The sequence below is a fragment of the Abramis brama genome, assembly GCF_963993115.1.
Source record: "Abramis brama genome assembly, chromosome: 7".
Taxonomy (NCBI): Eukaryota; Metazoa; Chordata; class Actinopteri; order Cypriniformes; family Leuciscidae; genus Abramis; species Abramis brama.
Window position 1 is genome coordinate 25,099,572 of NC_139969.1, and position 19,186 is coordinate 25,118,757.

The 19,186-nt window shown below is 36.8% G+C and overlaps 1 protein-coding gene across 1 annotated transcript in view; it reads right to left on the reverse strand.

The window, feature by feature from the left end:
* col11a1b (collagen, type XI, alpha 1b) overlaps nucleotides 1–19,186 on the reverse strand; it is an 87,017-nt gene that overhangs the window by 23,367 nt on the left and 44,464 nt on the right. The window contains exons 21-43 of the mRNA XM_084119093.1: nucleotides 17,666–17,719; nucleotides 17,528–17,572; nucleotides 15,764–15,817; nucleotides 14,391–14,435; nucleotides 13,754–13,807; nucleotides 12,454–12,498; nucleotides 12,152–12,205; nucleotides 12,004–12,048; nucleotides 11,200–11,253; nucleotides 10,946–11,053; nucleotides 10,548–10,601; nucleotides 8,040–8,093; nucleotides 7,046–7,090; nucleotides 6,889–6,942; nucleotides 6,751–6,795; nucleotides 6,613–6,666; nucleotides 5,686–5,739; nucleotides 5,242–5,295; nucleotides 5,008–5,115; nucleotides 4,751–4,840; nucleotides 3,560–3,613; nucleotides 729–836; nucleotides 18–125 (exon numbers count right to left, since the gene is read on the reverse strand). Coding sequence (XP_083975219.1) covers nucleotides 18–125; nucleotides 729–836; nucleotides 3,560–3,613; nucleotides 4,751–4,840; nucleotides 5,008–5,115; nucleotides 5,242–5,295; nucleotides 5,686–5,739; nucleotides 6,613–6,666; nucleotides 6,751–6,795; nucleotides 6,889–6,942; nucleotides 7,046–7,090; nucleotides 8,040–8,093; nucleotides 10,548–10,601; nucleotides 10,946–11,053; nucleotides 11,200–11,253; nucleotides 12,004–12,048; nucleotides 12,152–12,205; nucleotides 12,454–12,498; nucleotides 13,754–13,807; nucleotides 14,391–14,435; nucleotides 15,764–15,817; nucleotides 17,528–17,572; nucleotides 17,666–17,719 — 1,440 coding nt within the window. The remainder of the gene's footprint in view (nucleotides 1–17; nucleotides 126–728; nucleotides 837–3,559; nucleotides 3,614–4,750; nucleotides 4,841–5,007; nucleotides 5,116–5,241; nucleotides 5,296–5,685; nucleotides 5,740–6,612; nucleotides 6,667–6,750; nucleotides 6,796–6,888; nucleotides 6,943–7,045; nucleotides 7,091–8,039; nucleotides 8,094–10,547; nucleotides 10,602–10,945; nucleotides 11,054–11,199; nucleotides 11,254–12,003; nucleotides 12,049–12,151; nucleotides 12,206–12,453; nucleotides 12,499–13,753; nucleotides 13,808–14,390; nucleotides 14,436–15,763; nucleotides 15,818–17,527; nucleotides 17,573–17,665; nucleotides 17,720–19,186) is intronic.

The window sequence follows — 19,186 nt, forward strand, 5'->3', positions numbered from 1 at the left end:
GGAATAAAGTGCTGCACCTTGTCACCGTCCTCTCCAGGTGGACCCTGAGGTCCGGCTGGGCCAGGGAGGCCGACTGGACCTTGGATGCCATCCCGACCGGCAGGACCAGCAGGTCCTTTCTCACCCTGAGTGAAGTTAAGAAATAACATTTTACATAGATGACTCAATATGCAGATTAATATGCACCTCTCTGCATTACGTCCTATGAGGAATACTTTAATCCAATTAATACAGGGAGTCTGAGCAAACAAAGCTAATGGCAGATCCACCGCAATTAATTAACAGTATTTATACACTATGCAGAAGAGTATGTTCGGTAATTATTATAGAACCTTTCAGTCAACTAATTGATTTCAGCTTTAACTGAATTAACATTTTTGTTTGGATGCTGCATTAAACTCGCTAAGCTATCTCTGGTAGATGTGTTTATTGAAAAGATGAATTTTAATGAACTAAAACTCTTTCCCTCTGGCCCATGTTATTTCCCACAGGAATCTCTAGACATTAGTGCATCGCTTCCACACATCTGATAAAAACACAGTTGCTACAGTATTTTACATTCTTCAGGGTGAATTCAGGTAAATTAGGCCCCATTTTGCTATTCATCTCGTCAACAAATGAGATGATGGCCCAATTTACTTGTTCAATTTAATAATTATGATTACTTATTGGGACAATGTACAAGCTAAAAATGGCATTTTATTAATCTCCTAACAATGCTCACTCACCGGACCACCCTTCTCTCCAGCGGGTCCCGGGGGTCCCTGAGGGCCATTGCGTCCTGTTAGACCAATGGGTCCTCCTGGTCCAGCTGCTCCTCTTTCTCCTGGTGACCCCTGTAACACACATATCCTATTCAATCTGACTGCATCCCAATTGGTTAATTAAGATATTTATGATTTACAGGAAAGTAAGTTCTGGTTTTCCCTTTTTCAAGATAGAGTATTTTAAAGATTTTAATTTAATTTTGTAAAATCCAAATAAGCTTTCAGAACTTTATTGGAAAGTGTTTAAACAATGTTTTTCATACTTGTTCAATGAACTGTAAACAATTTTTGCACATGCACCTGTGGAACAGTCCTAAAGGCATTAACAGTTTACAGGCGGAAGACAATTATTGTCACAGTTCCAAAAACTAGGATACTAAAGAGACCTTTCTCCTGACTCTGAAAAACACCAGGAGAAAGATGGCCATAATCTCTGGTCACCTGCCATAGTCCTGATCCCGGGAGGCATGAGGACTGCAGATGTGGCCAGAGCAATGAACTGCAAAGAGGAGACAGGAAGGACAGCGGATCGTCCTCACAGTGCTTGACATTGACCATTCCTCCGTTTAGGGACTCATTATTTCATTTCTGTTTGTCAAATGTTTTTGAAATTTGTTCAGTTTATGTCTCAGTTACTGAGTCTTTTTATGTTCATGCAAATATTTACACGTTAAGAAATTTGCTGGGGGAAAAAAGCCGTTGAAAGCATGTTGGGAGCATGTTTCTTATACATTATACATTATACATTCCCATGTCTGTGGGAACCCAGTTATTCAGTAGTTTGTTTTGGCTCTGAAGAACATGTTCCCATACAGATCCTTTTGCTGCACTGAACAACACAAGGCACATTTGCATTTGCGTATCACATTAAATATATCTCTTTCTTTGAAAGTGAACAGGTCTTTTATAGTTTTTCTGAGAGCGAGCTCTCTGGTTCAAAACCAACATGTAGTTGGTAGTTCTGTTTTTTCAGAAATAGTCCATTAGTGCATCTATTACCACTGAAGGATAAGAACTAAAGACAGCTCTCAGAGCGAAGGCTTTATCCACTTTTTACTTGAGGACATCTGGTTGCTTTCACATTCATGCACATACTCACAGAAACACATGCTTAAACTTATACACAACATTAACCATCAGTGTTAATGCTTCCAAACATGGTCTCAATTAGTGGTTCTCAACATATTTTCCTTATACCTTCAAAAATTGTGGGAGGACACATCTCAATCATAATTTTTTTTGCTAACACTTTACTTAAGCCTTTATGTATAATGCATTATAAATGTATGCAGGCATACATTTTTCCATAAATAATTATAATAATAATAAATATATAAATAAATAATAAAATAACAAATAAAATAAAATAAAAGATCACTGGTTGAGAACCACTGATCTAAATGATCAAGACTGACTCACTTCTCATCTCATACACCACCCAACAAACACACTCCAGACAACTAACCCTTTGTTAGAAACTTCTCAGAATTGTGCTGGTGACTCAATTCAGGCACCTGCGGGAGGTCTATTTAGGCAAATAAGATCGCTGATTTGCGTGGGTGGGCCACTGACTCAAAATCCTACTGATTTCAGAGATGTTTCTTGCTGGGCTGTAGAGATGCCTTTCATACACGAGAGACAATGAAGCCCTACACCAATCTTCCTCAGGCTGAAAGGGGCTTCACAGTGAGCACAGCTGAAGCTTTGACGGTTTTAAGCTGTACTGCTGTGCCTTCACTGCACTATGAGAGAAGACAGACAGCAGTTACTTTAATGGGAGGATGTTATTGCTATGCAGAATGCAGTTTCTATTTTATTCTATATTCTGTATGATTATAGGGTTGACACCATACCAAAATTCAAGAAATCAATAGCAAAAACAGCGTGATTCTCGATCCCAAGTTCAAAACCATAGAAATATTCAATTGTAACTCTCGAACACAGTTCTTCAATTGACTAAAATCTAAAATATAAAGTATAAATGTCAAGTAAAAACAAGTACTTTAAAATAATTCAATAAATAGTTTATTTTTATTTTTATAAAATCACTATATATTAAGTGGATGAAATATATAAATATATATAAATATATATATATATATATATATATATACTTAATATCATATTTTAAATATGATTATTATTATTAATAACAATAATAAATTAATAATATAAAATATTTCTCAATTAGGTTCCTTGCAATTTTAACACAGAAATATTTTTTCCCTCTTTCCTTTTCAATATTATATTATATTTTCATTATATAATAACAACATTGTATACAGCAACATATATTTGGCTTAGGTTGCATTTACACTGCAAGGCTTAAAATATAGGTCCAATATTCTGAAACTAAACATGTATTATAAGGGTTTCATTAATATCCTGCCAAGATGGCCATTTTGACCGAAGTGCATTTGACTGCTTTCACGCGTACAGTAGCCGCATTATTATGAGTGCACTTCACAGAGTGCACACACACACATACAGTATCCCCGGTACATTTGACATCCCTAATGACTACAGGTTTGAATCTCTGAGCATAACTCCTGTATGATTCAAATGCAATGATATAGTGACGGACTTACTGATTAGGCCTGACTCATTCAGTGTGATCAGACTGTGTGGGATCAGATCACACACCAATGTGCCAACATTACTGGTCATTAAATTCACCACCTGCTGACTTTGCCTGGTCCAGAATTTGCCTGATGTCACATTACTAATAGAGGCAAAGCTTGCAGATTGATCGTTTGCAGTGACAGAGTTTCCATAGTAACAAAGGTACTTACAATGGGGCCGGGTGGACCCTGTGGACCCTCGCCTCCCTTCAGACCAGATGGACCCTGTGATAGAGGGGGAGAGAGAGAGGTTTAATTCTCTAATGAGAGCTGTGCTTCAGAATCTGTCAAAGTGGCATCTGAGTCTCTGCATGTGTGCTTGAATGTGTTTGTGCCAGAATATGGCAGCTGTTTGTACTATATGTCTACAAGAAATACAGCCCAGAGTGTTTATTAAACTGGCAATCTCCCTATTTCCTACATCAGAAACCCAGCGCTGGCAGTGCATTGTCATGTGACGCCAAGGACACGTCACTCTTCTCCCATCAAGCCATAGTCATGAAAAACATATGAACCAGCTAAAAGTAAACATCAAAACAACAAGTGATGGCAAAATTCAGTTGTTGTTTATTGAAATCATACTGGCTTTGGGTTTCAAATGTGACTTTCAGCAACACTTGATTCATGAAAGATGTAACTAATGAAGATTGAAATTCATCAAGTAGGCAGATGCTATCAAAACTTTGATTATATTCAGTCCCACAGTCTAAATACTCTTAATGAAGAAAAACAAGTATGGACATTTCCAAAGTCCCCATGACATACACTTCTTTTGAGTTGCCCAGCTGTGGCAGTTTGTTATGCAGAAAGTAATTTACAGGCCCACAGAGTACCACATCAGAGGGGTAATAAATATGTCAAACTGAATCTCAGAAACTGACTGAAAGTGAGATACAGGTTAGCATTTTTCTTTAGGACAATGCAATATATCATTATAGCACCTCATGCACTTTTAGTGTCCTGAAGCAGCCGGGAGACTGGATCTGACTAGATATTTAACTCTTTTTGTCTAAAACGCATACGCAACAAGAGATTATGTTGGTACACAAGTATTTCTTTTCAATACATTTTTGGCCTGAAAGTCAATATGAAATCAAAGTCATACTTTTACATATTACTGGCTTTATTGTGTACTGCAATACAGTGGAATTTCTTTCTACACAAGATGTGTTTAAACAGCTTACTGAATGTCTTAATGCATGTTAAATATGTCAGTTAATCTTCACAAGCCTCAGTCTTATAGTTAGGACTGTACCCTTTCCTGAGGCATTCATCCAGTGTGAGCATTTGAATGAACAGCAGGCAGTTAAGCAGCTAATGGCCATTTGGTGGGGCACATGACATTAACTTGCTTGTTCTTACCGCTGCGCCAGGAAGCCCCCTTTGTCCTGGGAACCCTTTCAATCCGGCAGGGCCAGGTTTCCCAGAACCCCCCTGAGGACCTGGATCACCCTTCAAGGAGAGAGACGATGAGATTTAGTCCTCTAACTTAAAAACACACAAATCTCCACAGCATTATCTGCCAGCTGCACATTATGAAATTGGGCAGAAAATTATGTGAATTCTCTCCAATGATTAGCCTTGAATGATCTGAAGTAAACGTGTTTAGCACATCATACCTTTCCACCTTCTTTCCCAGCAGCTCCGGGAAGACCTTGCTCTCCAGGGGGCCCTGGTGATCCAGGATGTCCTCTCTCTCCAACAGGACCAGTTTCTCCTGTAGAGCCCTTTTAAATGTCCAATTTAAACAGGTTTTTGATTAAACTTCTGGCTAACTTCAGGAGATGTTTTATCAGAGCAATGTGTTGGTATTTTTTTCCTGCTTATATAGAACAATAACTGTTCAAGCTCACCTGTGGGCCAACAACACCTCCAGGTCCAGGAGGTCCAGTTTTTCCTTGAAACCCCTGTGGTGAGAATAAACATAGTCATTGTGAGAGATTGCATGCAATCTATTCTAGAGTAATCTTAGAGCAAAGAAAAATCAGATCGATTGTAAACTATGTAAATATCGCTAAACTGTACAAATCCAGCCTGTCGTTTTTCCTAAATCAGTGAAAGAGAAGTGCAGTCTTGAAAATGACAAAGGAGAGACATTCAATATAAAACGAGTTCCTCTTTTTAGCAGTCCATCTCTCATTTCTTAATTAGAAACAGAGAGATAGATAGACCTGAACAGTATCGCACCTTGACACTGTCGGCAGCTAAAAGGTAATACACCATAAAGACTGTCTTCAACGTTTCTTCCTCTTTACTCCAGAGACAGAAAACACTTATAAAGATAAAATGATACTCACAGTCTCTCCTCGCTGTCCAGGGTGACCGGGCAATCCGTCTTTTCCAGCAGGCCCCTGAGGGTTTTACAAAATTGAAACAGATTAATTGAGATTAAAACATTAATTATTATATAATAGACTTATAGACACGTGGTTATCATTCTTTTATGTTTGTGGTTTAATGGATACAGTTAGACATGTTATTTGAGCTACAGTACACACAATCTATCTCTGTCGCCTCACAGCAAGGAGGTCCCTGGTTCGATTCCTGGGTTTGCATGTTCTCTCTGTGACCACTCCGGTTTCACCCACAATTCAAAAACATGCAGTATAGGTGAATTGGAGATGTTAAATGATCCATAGGTGTGAGTGAGTGAGTGTGTGTGTATGTGTGTGTGCGTGTGTGTGAGTCCCAAGCAATGTAATGGGAGGGTAGAGGAAAGACCTGGCAACCTACCCCAGAAAAATCATTGCCAAGAAAATTCATGGACAGTCTCTCCCGTTTGGCAAGAGACGGCCCATTGAATCACTAAGAGTCAGATACGACTGAAATGGTTAATGAATGAATGAATAGACAGCTTAACGTATGGAAGCCCATTTCGGCCACATAAGAAAAAACAACAGCAATGTTTTTAGTAAACCATAATTATGAATTATGAATCCACAATTATGACATAAAAGTTGAAATTATGAGACCAGTCATAATTATGAGATAAAAAGTCATAATTAGGACCCTAAAAGTCAAAATTATAATTTCAACTTGTCATAATTAAGACTTTTTTGTCATAATTAGGACTTCTAATGCCATAACTATGACATAAAAAGTCCTTTATGTGAATAGATTATGTGAAGTGGCAGAAATGGACTTCCATACTAATGTGAGTCAAAAAGTAGAATAACTTAGATTAGAATAACTCAAAAGCATATGAAATTGACGAAACTACATACAGGTGGGCCTTTAGGGCCTGGCAATCCAACAGGGCCCTGAGGTCCTTGGGGTCCCTAAAACATGGAAAAAAAAATTAAGGGAGATGTAAAGGTTGATTAATACAACTGAACTGGAGAAATAATTCAACCATCACTTACTCTCTCTCCTGGGCCACCAGATGGTCCATCATTTCCTGATGTTCCCTAAAACAGAAACAAAGCTGCCTGTTACAAGAAAACATTCGCAGATAGCATTGACTATTTGAGTTAGCTGAATAAGGACTGGTGAAGCCTGACCTTTGGTCCAGGTTTTCCTGTTGGACCTCTGGCACCTCTTCCGCCACGGGGACCCTGAGATCAAGTGTTATTAGCGATAAGCCTTATGCATCATTAGTGTATGTGGAAAAAAGTTTTCTTTTCTCCTGAAAAGATTCAAACTTGTTCATTTACATACCGTTGGACCTCTTTGTCCTCTTGGACCTGCTTTACCAGCAATACCCTAAAAAACAAAACCAACCCTTAAAATTACAACCTTAACATTACAATCAGGGCCTAAAACTAACTTTCAAGCAAAATCACAAATAAGTACAATATAACAAAGACACAAATGAAATAAACAGTGCTTTCTTTTCTAGGTTTTTCAGGTAGGTCTGACAGTAGTTTTCAGGTCTAGAAATTTAATAAAGTAAGCAGATGTAAAATAACACTGCATAGTCTTCACTGTACAAATGAAAACATCATTATTAATGAATCCTTATTTAAGTTACAAAAGATATTCAGTCAAGAGCAGTGAGAGATTTTTTCTTTGTCCTTTGTTGTTTGATTAACATTAAAAACATAGACAGCAGCAGGAATATTAGGCTGATGTCACTTTAAGAGCAAATGCACGGATCTAATATACTGATACACATGCGCTTACTTTCTCAACTGTTTCCGTTCACTTAAGACATAACCAACTTTTGTGGCGACGCAGCGCTGGCCCGTCAACTGTCCTGAGTGTTGTTCACGTTCATGCATTGTTTGAATTCATTCAAATGAATACCATTAAAATGTTACTGTTGTTCTGCCGAATAATGCAACCAATCAGATTGTGCCACCAGCAATATATTTTTCATTGTTTTAAGGGTAGGTTTAGGGTAGGGCTAGGTATGGACATTATTAAAGCCTCAAACCACATGAATATGATGCTGTTAGCACAATCTGATAGGTAGTATTTATCACCGGCCAACTGGCGAGTGACACATTTTCAAATAAAAGCATTTGACGCGTGGCGAGTGTTAGTTTTTGGCCCTGGTTGCAATAACTGTGAGTTCTAGGACTAGTCAACTTCTGGTATAGGTTGTTTGTAATCAGAACCAGAGAAGTACAATAGAGATGGCTCTAGCCAGGCTGTAGCATCCTAAAAGAAATCTCATTTTATAGTAAAATAAAAAAGCCATTATACGTACCCTTCCTCCCTTCTCACCATTGGCTCCAGGGAAGCCAGAGAAACCAGTTGAGCCCTGTAGATGGAGACAGATTATTAGGCACATTGAGGAGAGTAGTTTTTAGCTACACAGCATAAATGACACACTTATTTCACTTCAAAAGTATCCAATATTCGTCCCAACCTTTTAAATATGCCAAAAAACTTTGGTCGTTGAGCAAAAGTTAAGCTGTGTTGACACAGAGGATGTCCTTGAGGAATAATTTAACAACATTACTGCTAATGCTAACATTTGCGAGTGATACTCAGAGGGCTAGCTTTTGGAGTTGATAAACATGAGCAGTGCGTGCTTGTCAGCACAAGGACAGGAGAAATTGAAGGTCGAATTATTTTGGCAGGGAAAGAAGGGGAAGCGGCCCATGCACAATGGAAACGCATCAGTAATTTACTCCACAGGATGGTCGCCTGAACAAGATAATGGAACAGATCAAACAGACAACTGCAAATGCACACACAAAACAATGGAACTCTGAGGTGGACCAACAGCAATTTCCCATCCCCACTGAAAGTCAATGCTAATCACAATGCTCCAGCTCCACTCTGCGTTTTACATTTTCCAAATGATGTATTATTTAAGATATCTGATATATAATTTTTTAAAGTGCCCCTTTTATGCTTTTTTGGATATTACCTTTTATGTAATGTGTAATATAGCTGTTTGTGAATGTAAAAGGTCTGCAATGTTTCAAAGATCAAAGTGCACGATAAATGGATTTATTGTCTCCCAAAAGAAAGAATCGATTCTGAACTGCCTGCAACGAGTTGTCAGTAATTCCAGTCTCACTTCCTGCATGAACCTACATAGGTTTGTAACAAATTTGCATAATGCCAGTCTATGGTCTTCGTTGGCTGCCCTATACTTTGACCCGCCCTCAAACACAGTATTTTAAGCTGGTTAATGTTGTCGACATGTCAAGAAGACACCGTTTTCTGTGCAGTGAATGCAAATTCACTTTCTATGCACTTCCCCAAATTGATATGACTCAAACTGATACCTACACCATAGTTTCTGTTCATATCACTGGGTAAAAAAAGCGCTGAGGAAGCCTCAGGAGCTGAAATTCAGATAAGGTAATGGGCGTTTAGTTTCCTAGATGTGCTGTAAGCGGTAGACCAATCACAACAGACTGTGCTGTCTGACCAATCAGAGCAGAGTAGGCTCTTGGAAAGGAAGGGTTTAGAGAGACTGAATCTTTGAACAAACTGTTTTTTTTGAAAAGAGATAATGCTGCAATGTATATAATGAGAAAATTAAAGTGTTTTTTGACCTTGGAAACATGTTAACCTATTGTAGGAGACCTCCAATACTAAATCAGAAACCTCTAAAATAGTATAATGGGGCACTTTAAATGAAAACAAAAAACAAAGAAACAGCACTTGGAAAGAAGTTGCATGCTTAATCAAAATACTAACATTAGCCCATTAACATGTTATGATCATGATGAATTTTCAAAAATTCCAAATCCAAATTTTGTAAAAAAAAAACAAAAAAAAAAAACACCTTATATATATAATTATTAATACAATTATATAATTATTATTATTATTATAATAAAAAAATATTATAAATATTACAGATATTATTATAAATATTATTTAATTATTAGTGTTTTAAAAACTAACTAAGTAAATGTTAGATGACGGAAAAGGTAATCTATGTCAAAACAGAGGAAATGAGAAGAACAATTAAATATCTAAAATATCAACCAATATAAATAGCTAAAAAAAACATCAAAACCAGGCAATATGATATTGATATATTGCCATCCTTAATAGGAGTGAGAAAGAGAGAGAGATAAAAAAAAAACCCCACTGGACTCAAAAAACCAACTCATCACTTCCAGGGAAAAAAACTCCTCACATACTCTGAACAGAACCCTGAACAGGCCGAACATTACTTTAAAAAAAAATGCAGTAGTGGAAAATGGAAACCCAGTGTCAAAATAGCTGACAAAGCAAGTTGTAGACTACTTCAAAATCACTTTCCATAACTTATTATTCAAACAAAAACCAGGGAATTCAAGCTGTATGAGTGGACTAGCCTGTATACTGAATCAAATTATTGTTTTGTCGATGTTAGCAAGCTGAACTGACTGAATAAGCTGACAAACATCACAACACAAACTGTTTCTGCACAGTCTTGGGCTGTTCACAGGCCTGCATTTATTGCATGCTGGGTGGCTGAAGATAAAGCAGTCAGTGTCATGGAGAATGAGTTTATCCTATTAAATCTGTTAACACAGGCGATCAGAGAACAGCAGGCCTTGCATGTCAAACGCAGCGCTTGGCCAAATATAAATAAAGCAGTACAGACAGTGGCACTGTTTATGAGAGATGATAACTTTTGTTTCATTAAAGGTTCATGTCTAATTGTTTCATTGCTTTTGTTTGTAAATAATGACCTATAGATACTTTTCAAAAAATAAAAATAACTTTTTAAAGCAGCAAAAAGAAGCTTGTCAGCACTAACCTTAGGACCTTGTCTTCCTGGGTAGCCAGGCAAACCTGGAACACCAAGTTTTCCCTAAAAACAAAAATAAGAACACACTCTAGGTCTGCACATTTTCATTTGGAGTTTTTAACCAATCATCAGGCCCTATACAGAAACAATAAAGCATTTCAGAATCCTGCACAAACAGCAAAAACATATGGGAGCTGTAATGGAGTATTTGGCTGCCCTTTAAAACTGGTGTTCAGAATCAATTTAAGAGTTATGAGTTCAGTGTAATTTTAGGTTTTAATTCACACATAAATTAATAATCCCTGACAGACACTTAAGTGCCCCCAAAACACCAGTGTTGATTTTTACAGGGCTGGTCATTTTAAGTACTTTGCCATTATATTCAACATAATGAGTTTTAAACTGACCTTCTCTCCTGCCATGCCCATAGGACCGGCCTCTCCGGAGGGACCTGATTTACCTTTGGGCCCCTCTGGTCCGTCTTCTCCTCTGGGGCCCAAAACACCACCCTCTCCCTGAACATCAGCAACAATGGACAAACATTAAACTAGTTTCATAGCAAACATGGTGGGAAAAACTCAAAAAAGTGATAAATGAGTGGTTATGAGTGCTGATTGAAATTAAATGGAACTGAAATTAAATAAGCAAAGTTGTTACTCACCTTGTCACCCTTGAGGCCCATGTCACCCTTGAACCCTGGAAAACCATCTTCTCCCTGAAATCAGTCGAACTTAAATCATTTATGTGGAACATACAGACAGATAGACAGACAGACAGACGGATAAATGGAAGATAGATAGATAGATAGATAGATAGATAGATAGATAGATAGATAGATAGATAGATAGATAGATAGATAGATAGATAGATAGATAGATAGATAGATAGATAGATTCAACTGAATAAACTATTAAGAATCTTCTTTCAAAAACTCTATAAGAACATAATGGCTAAATGCTGGCATCTAGTGGCCATAGTGTAACTTGCTGGTTCATGCTAGTTTAGACCGAGAAATGAAATCATATCTAAGATTGTCAGAATGTTAATTTAACAACCTGTTCTCTCAGAAGTGTTCTTGAATTTTAAATGTTGAGCATAATATTACATATCAACAACAATATATTTTATAGACATAAAAGTCTTGATTCTTTCTAAATGAAACACTGACACTTGGTGGCCACTGTAGATGATACAGCCAGAACAAGTCACAACATTGTGTATATACTGTACAACAATAATTAGCACATATTGTATTATTACACACATTAAGACAATACTTCAATATTTTTTTTTTCTGCTTACATCCAGTAGTAGGTGATTTTGCATTACACCAGACAGAGGCCATTTTGGTGCAGAAAGTCACTGAAATTGTCTTTTAGCTATTGTTCTGTCATCTGTGTGTCTCATTTTAGGGGCTGACCCAAGAGATCATTAGTGGAGACAGAGGACAGGGTAATTTGCTTACCTTCTCGCCTTTGCCGCCCTTCAAGCCACGAATGCCCTCGGCACCCTAAATGGTCAGAACAATGATTAGAGGCTCTAATGGATAGACTAAGAGCACATAATGGTGATAATAAAGAAAAAGCGAGATGAAGAAAATCAAAGCTGTTTACCTTCACACCTCGGGGGCCGGGATAGCCAATGGACCCCTGGGGACCTGTGTGGCCCTATAGGAAGAGAGCAAATATAATAACACTGAATCAATCTGGATTAATAGAGGGGAATTAGGTTTTAAACTTCTAAAGGGTTCACACATTAAGTGTTAATTAAAGAGACAGAGAAATGGCTTTAATTTTGTTACTGAGCTTTTAGACAGCTGCAAAACAGGTGTTTAATGGCTTTGCACTTGAAATGTGGTCAATAACTGGAACTCAGAGTGACAATTCATTTCGAGACAAACTAAAAATACACTCACAGCTGCTCCTTTCTCTCCGGGAGGACCCTCTTTCCCAGGATGACCCTGTGCAAGGATAACAAACAAAAGCATCTTCAAGTCTGAAAGTCTTGTGGGTTCAGTGTACAGTAATATACAGTATGAATAGCATTAAAAATGCCAGTGTTGTGACTATTCCAGTGTAAGAGCCACTTTGTGCAGGACAAATTATTTTAGGTTTGTGCATGAGTAAGAACTGAAATTTAACTGAGATAGCAAAAAAATGTAATTGGAATTTGAAATTTGATTCCAATCCAAGTTTGATTTGATTCCAAGTAGAATAAAAATATAGTTAAATTCATCAAAATGAACATCAAAACTACTCAAAAGTGACAGTAAAACATTTACATTGTAATAAAAAATATGTTCATTTGAACTTTCTATTCATCAAAAATACTGGGAAAAATTTGATGAGCACCAAATCAGCATATTGGAATGATTTCTGAAGGATCATTTTACAGTTTAAAATATACAGTATTAAAATAGGAAACAGTCATTTTAAATTGTAATATTCCACAATATTTTTGTTTTTACTATATTGTCAGTCAAATAAATGCAGCATAAGAGACTTCTTTCAAGAACATAAAAAATCTATAATAACCCCAAACAGTTTTTTTTTATTTGTGAGATGTTAATATATTTTATTTGCAAAATATTATTCATATTACAATGAAAAAAGAGAAAACTATTAAATACAATACAAATATAAATATATATACTTAGACTATTTACCATCCAATTTTTTTCTTGCAAAATAAACAATACATTTTTTTTTAATATAATTTAGATATTTTTATTCTATAAAAAAATATTTTTATTCTATACATATTAGATATCAGTTATTAATATTCAATGACACCTAAATAACTATTAAAAATACAAAATATATATTAAAATAAATAGGCTTATAGAATTTTATAGACCACAGCAGAAGTACAATTATTTTCCCAGAATGCTCTATTTAAAGTCTTCAAAATTGAGTCAATCCACATAAAACAGGCTGTAAAAGTGAAAACAAAGGGCTCCGTTTTTGCTCATTTTGATGAAAGCCCTCTGTTGTGTCTGCAATTCAGTAAATTCCACTTCCTGTCATTCCAATTCCAATTTTCAACTCATGAAATGAAATGAAATGCAGCCAACACTTTAATTCTAAATTGTGTGAAAAAAAATATACATTCCCCTCAAGCCAGGATCATTATCAAGCTAGTTAAAGGTTAATGATATGAGATGATGCAAAGTATGTTTGATATGAACGCAGAGAATTAGGGAAAAGTCCACTTACAGGAGGCCCATCAGCCCCAGCCAGCCCATGGAGCCCCTGTTTTCCACCGGGACCCTATGAGAGAGAGAAAGAAAGAAAGAGGATAAGTGAGAAAAGAAGGAAGAAAGAGAAGAGGGAGGAAAAACACACAATTAAGGCTGCGATTACTGGCGCGCCCAAGTGATTCGCTGGGCAACTTTTATAAGCAGTTCACTCCTAAAGCACTTCATTTTCATCTTTTTCCTCTTGGTAAGGAAGAGATCTAATCATATGGTACGTCTGGAAACACTCCACCACTACTGGAGTCACATTTCAGACTCTTTCTGGCCTCCTTCCAGGAGCCCTGACAAAATGCTTGTCTGAGAGACTAACCAATGACAGTTTTGTGTGTAAGCATATATCCTGCTTGTTGAAGCATTAGCGAGTCTTGATGTGTGTGTGTGTGTGTGTGTGTGTGTGTGTGTGTGTGTGTGTTGATGTGTGTGTGTGTGTGTGCGCGAGTGTGGTTTTTCTCTAGTCAGCAGTGATCTGAAGGCAACCTACAGCTCAGAAACCGAGGAGTCTGTTGAATCGTTTATAGGGTTAGGGCAGAAAAACGCCGCCTGTAATAACAAAGACGATGGCTGCTGGGGCGAACAGCTCTTATTCACACACTCACTTTCTCTCCAGGTGGACCAATCGGGCCTTGAGGACCAGGCAGACCCTGCAAGACAAGGTTTCCAAAGTTAGACAGTACAACATGGAGACTTCAAGGGAAATCTGATAGTAAAGTTTATATTGGAAAAAGCTATGGGCACCTCTCAGTCAAGTCTAAGAAAGAATGTCGAACAGGATACATTATTATGTGTGTCTGTGCGTGAGTGTGTGAATATATGTGTGTGAGTCCTATTACAAACTTATGGAGCCTGGATGTGGATTCAATTAATAGATCTACCAGTTTTCATTGCATTCTTTCAATGACAGTTCATCAGGCTCTACATTTAACTGAATACAAGTGAAAAATAAAAAGAGAAAAAGAGACTGCAGGAGAATTAATGACCCCATGAAGTCATTAAACATGTGTTTTCCTTTTTATGCGTGGACGTATTTACAATTGAAATAGGAAGTTTGGGTGGGATATATCGAAGGGGTGGTCTACCTTTTTCTTTTAAACTAGCCACAAGGCAATAGCTACTGTACATCACATCCATTAACATGATTTGCTGCTTGCTAGTCAGTTGTGGGTGGTATTGGGGGAGGGACTTTCTCATTCTACAAAGCATCTGATTGGACAAAAATCTGTGTAGTAGCTACAACACAGATCATAAATAATTTTGGTCCATTTACACTACCGTTCAGAAGTTTAGGGTCAAAACAGTTTACAGTAAAAGTTTAAGTTTACAGTAAAAACAGCAATATTGTGAAATATTATTACAATTTAAAATAACAGTTTTCTATTTGAATAAATTTTATATGTGATGGCACAGCAAAATTTTCAGCATCATTACTCCAGTTTTCAGTCGCATGATCCTGCAGAATCATTCTGATATGATGATTTGCTGCTCAAGAAACATTTCTTGTTATTATCAATGTTGAAAACAGTTTGTGCTGCTCAATATTTTTGTAGAAACATTGATTTATTTTTATTTTTTGCTGCATGTTTTAATGAATAGAAAGGTCAAAAGAAGAACATTTATTTGAAATAGAACACTTTTGTAGCATTATAAATGTATAATTTCTTTTTTTATAATAAATTCCAATTTCATGCATCCTTGCTGAAAAAAAGTATTAATTTATGTTTAAAAAAAGTAATGACCCCAAAGATTTGAACGGTACTGTATGTATATCTACAAAAGGTTATTTTTGTAAACTTTTAGGAGCACACTGGTGTATAGATGACCTCAAAGATAACAGACAAAGTCTAAAAGCCTTTCATGGTATGTGGGGAAGTGAATTATTCTTGTTTAGAAAAACACAATTAAGTTTTCCGAGAGAAAGACAGAGAGAGAAAAGAGCAGACTGACAAAAGTTGATTGATTGACGGATACCTACATGTGGACCGGTGCTACCCTGTTGCCCATGGGGTCCAGGCTCTCCTTGAGGACCCTGTTATAACATTTAATAGAAACAATTTAGTACATAACACAATCATTCCTACACGTCACTTCTCCAGGGAGCCTGACACTTTAGACAGATATGGAAAACAGCCCCAATACCTCAAACTCCAAAAATACTACTATACTACTACAACAGACACGTGTACTATTGCAAATCCATCTTTTTCCATTGGCATTTCTTCCTGATTTGCACAGCCTACTGTAATAAAATCTATTATAGCAGCTTTAAACCACTGGGAAAGAGGAAGAGACTAAAATTTTTATAACAAACTGCACACAGTAAGAAAGGCGGTTGTAGTTGAAGTGAGACCTTGAGTGAAAGAAAAGCTGCTAAAATAAGATTAAAAATTTGGTAACACTTTATTTTGATTGTCCACTTTAGATATTTTACTAACTATATGTCAACTTATTCTACTAACCCCGAACAATCTACTAATACTCTAATGAGAGTTAGTTGTAGTGTAGAAGACAAGTTACTTGTAGTGTCTAAAGTGGACCATCGGAATAAAGTGTAACCAATTTTTTTTGTTTGATTTTATTTTACTGAAATTAACTTCAGTGCAACCTAAATTAGTTGATTTGCTAAGAAATTGGACCAAACACTAATACTATACTTGTAATGATGCATAACTGTGAGCTACGTTAATGAAGCCAGACAACAGGAACACCTAATCATGAAATTAATGTTAACACAAACAGCTAAGGCACTGTTATGATGATTATTTATTTTGTTTTCAATTAGTCACTCTCATGGACCAACTCCAATCCTTCACAGACCACAATTTGAGAACAACTGAAAAAGAAACAAACAGAATCATGGTGAAAACATTGGCTGTGTTCGAAATCGCCCCCAATACCCTTAAATAGGGCACTATTTATTTGAGGGAACAGCCACTTGCAGTGGTGTCCGAAACCATAGTGGACGTTATTGAGTGCACTCATTCAATCCCATTACGCACCGCAATAATGAGTGTACAACTGATGTACGATCAGTGGCTAGAGAATACCCATAATGCACTGTGAGAGTCACGTGCCATCAATCCATTTTCCAAACCGCTGGTCAAATGTGGGTACAGCGTAATATCATACAGGTATAAATTCCTTTTTACTTGATTATTATTAAATTGTTTAAGGTTTATAGATAGTTTGACAGAGTTTAAAACAAATATTTTCATTACTACTGGAGTAGCCAGTTTGCTAAGGTTCAAATGATTTTTATACAGCAAGCAAAAGCTATGCAATAGCGCCAGCCCTTCCGGCGCACTCAGTGTCCGAATTCACTCACTCGTTTTCATTTACTCCCTCAAGTGAACTATATTAGTCGACTAATGTAGAGACTAGTGAATGAGGTTATAGGGGGTGATTTCAGACACAGCCCTTGTATTCCTAGATGAATCCTTGCATATTTTAGTGGCATACTTCATATTTTATCTTCTTAATTTCAGCACTTTCTGATCACCCTCCTGTAGCTATACAGTAATGGTGACATTAGCTCCCTCCTGCCAGGCCTACTGTGTTTCTCTTATCTAATAGTCTTAGATGTGACCCTTGCTCAGGACAACAAATATGTTTCAGAGAGGTCAGAGGTTGTCAGTAACAACAATTAAACAGGAAACTCCTTCATGAGGCCTAAAGCCCATAGGCAGCTCTCTATTCTGTGATAACCACGCTATTAAAGAAGGGAAGAGGAAATCCTTACCATATTTCCTTTAGGGCCAGGTGGTCCATCCAATCCAGGAAGACCCTGCATTCGTATAAAACAGCAGTGTCTAGTTGTGACTTTTTAACTATATGGATAGATGTACAGTAATTAAGGAAGTAATTTGGTGGTACATACACGCTGTCCAGCAGGCCCAGCAGATCCTCTGGGGCCAAGCAGTCCTCTTGGACCCTAATGATTAACAAAAAGGACATGTCATTAGAATTCATTAGACCATTAAACTGAATACAAGAGGTCTTCAACCTTTTCAGGCCAAAGATCCCTTGGTGGATGGAATATGGAGCATCGACCCTCTTCTACATGTCTGTTGTATTTTGAGTTACAGCAAGAAGTGTTGGAGGACATGGGTTTTCACAATCAGATTACTTTTTCAAAGTAACTAGTAAAGTGATGCATTCCTTTTAAATTTACAACACATTTTTTTACTTTTTTAAATAATTTAGGCAAGTTACTTAGTTTTTCCATTTATTGACTGATTTATCGTCCACACCAGCGGACGATATCATTCTGTTTACTCTAAGCGCGTGCTTGTCTGTCACTTTAAATGCTCGAGCTTGTTACAGCAGGATGGATTTTGATTGGCTGTCAATGTTTTTATTGTTCATCAGCTGGATAACGTTCTGAACGTGATTCCATTGATATTGTTTCTCTGTGCCGTTATCATTGTAGCTATAATGTGAACTGCTATTATTTAATATTGAGAACGATTTTTAAAACTATATCTTTATCGTTATTTTTATAGTTATCATCCTTGGTGTGAACGAGCCCTAAATGTGAGCATGCATTTAGTCATCTCACATGCACAAAAAGTAAGTTTTTCAGTATTCATCAAAATGAATAAAAACAGTGAAGTACAAAACTCAGAATATTACACAAACCTCCAATAATTAAATAAGTTAAATGACACATACACTTTATGTATTTAATCTCGCTTTATTAACCAATGTTTTGCTGCTGATTTTCGATGATCCATTTTAACCATACTAAGCAATAATTACTCTAAATAAACATCACATTTGTTTTTCATTTTTTTAAACTGCAGAAGAATAGGACACGGAAGACAAAACTCTATATTCAGCAATCTATAAGGGCAGCACAGCTGAAAAGTTTGTTTGAGCTGCGCCCTCTACTGTACAGGCGTGAATTTACATTTCCTTCAGCCTGAGGCTTATTCATTTCACTTTTGGTGTGAAAAGGGCCTTTACATTTGCCAAAAACAGAACAGAAAAAAAAATGCTACATGTCAACTAACGCTCTTTAAAGTATTAGTAGGCTGTCAGCCTAATATCTGCTAACACTTTATTTTGATAGTCCCCAACAATCATTCTCCTAACCCGACCACCATTAACCTTAAACTTTAAACCTTAAACTCTCTAATGAGAGTTAGTTGATAAGTAGTTGCAAAGTTGCTTATAGCTAGTAGAATGTCTGAAGTGGACTGTCAAAATAAATTGTAACCTATTTTGGTTTAATGCTTATTTTATTCAGTCACATTTAAGTGTCTACTTTGTGATCTAGACTGGTTAAAGCTTCAATAATACCTGCATACTGTGTTTTGATTAAAGGTGGGGTAAGCAATATTTGAAAAAAGCTGTTTGAAGTTGGTCTGACCGACACAACCAGACACAACAACAAACG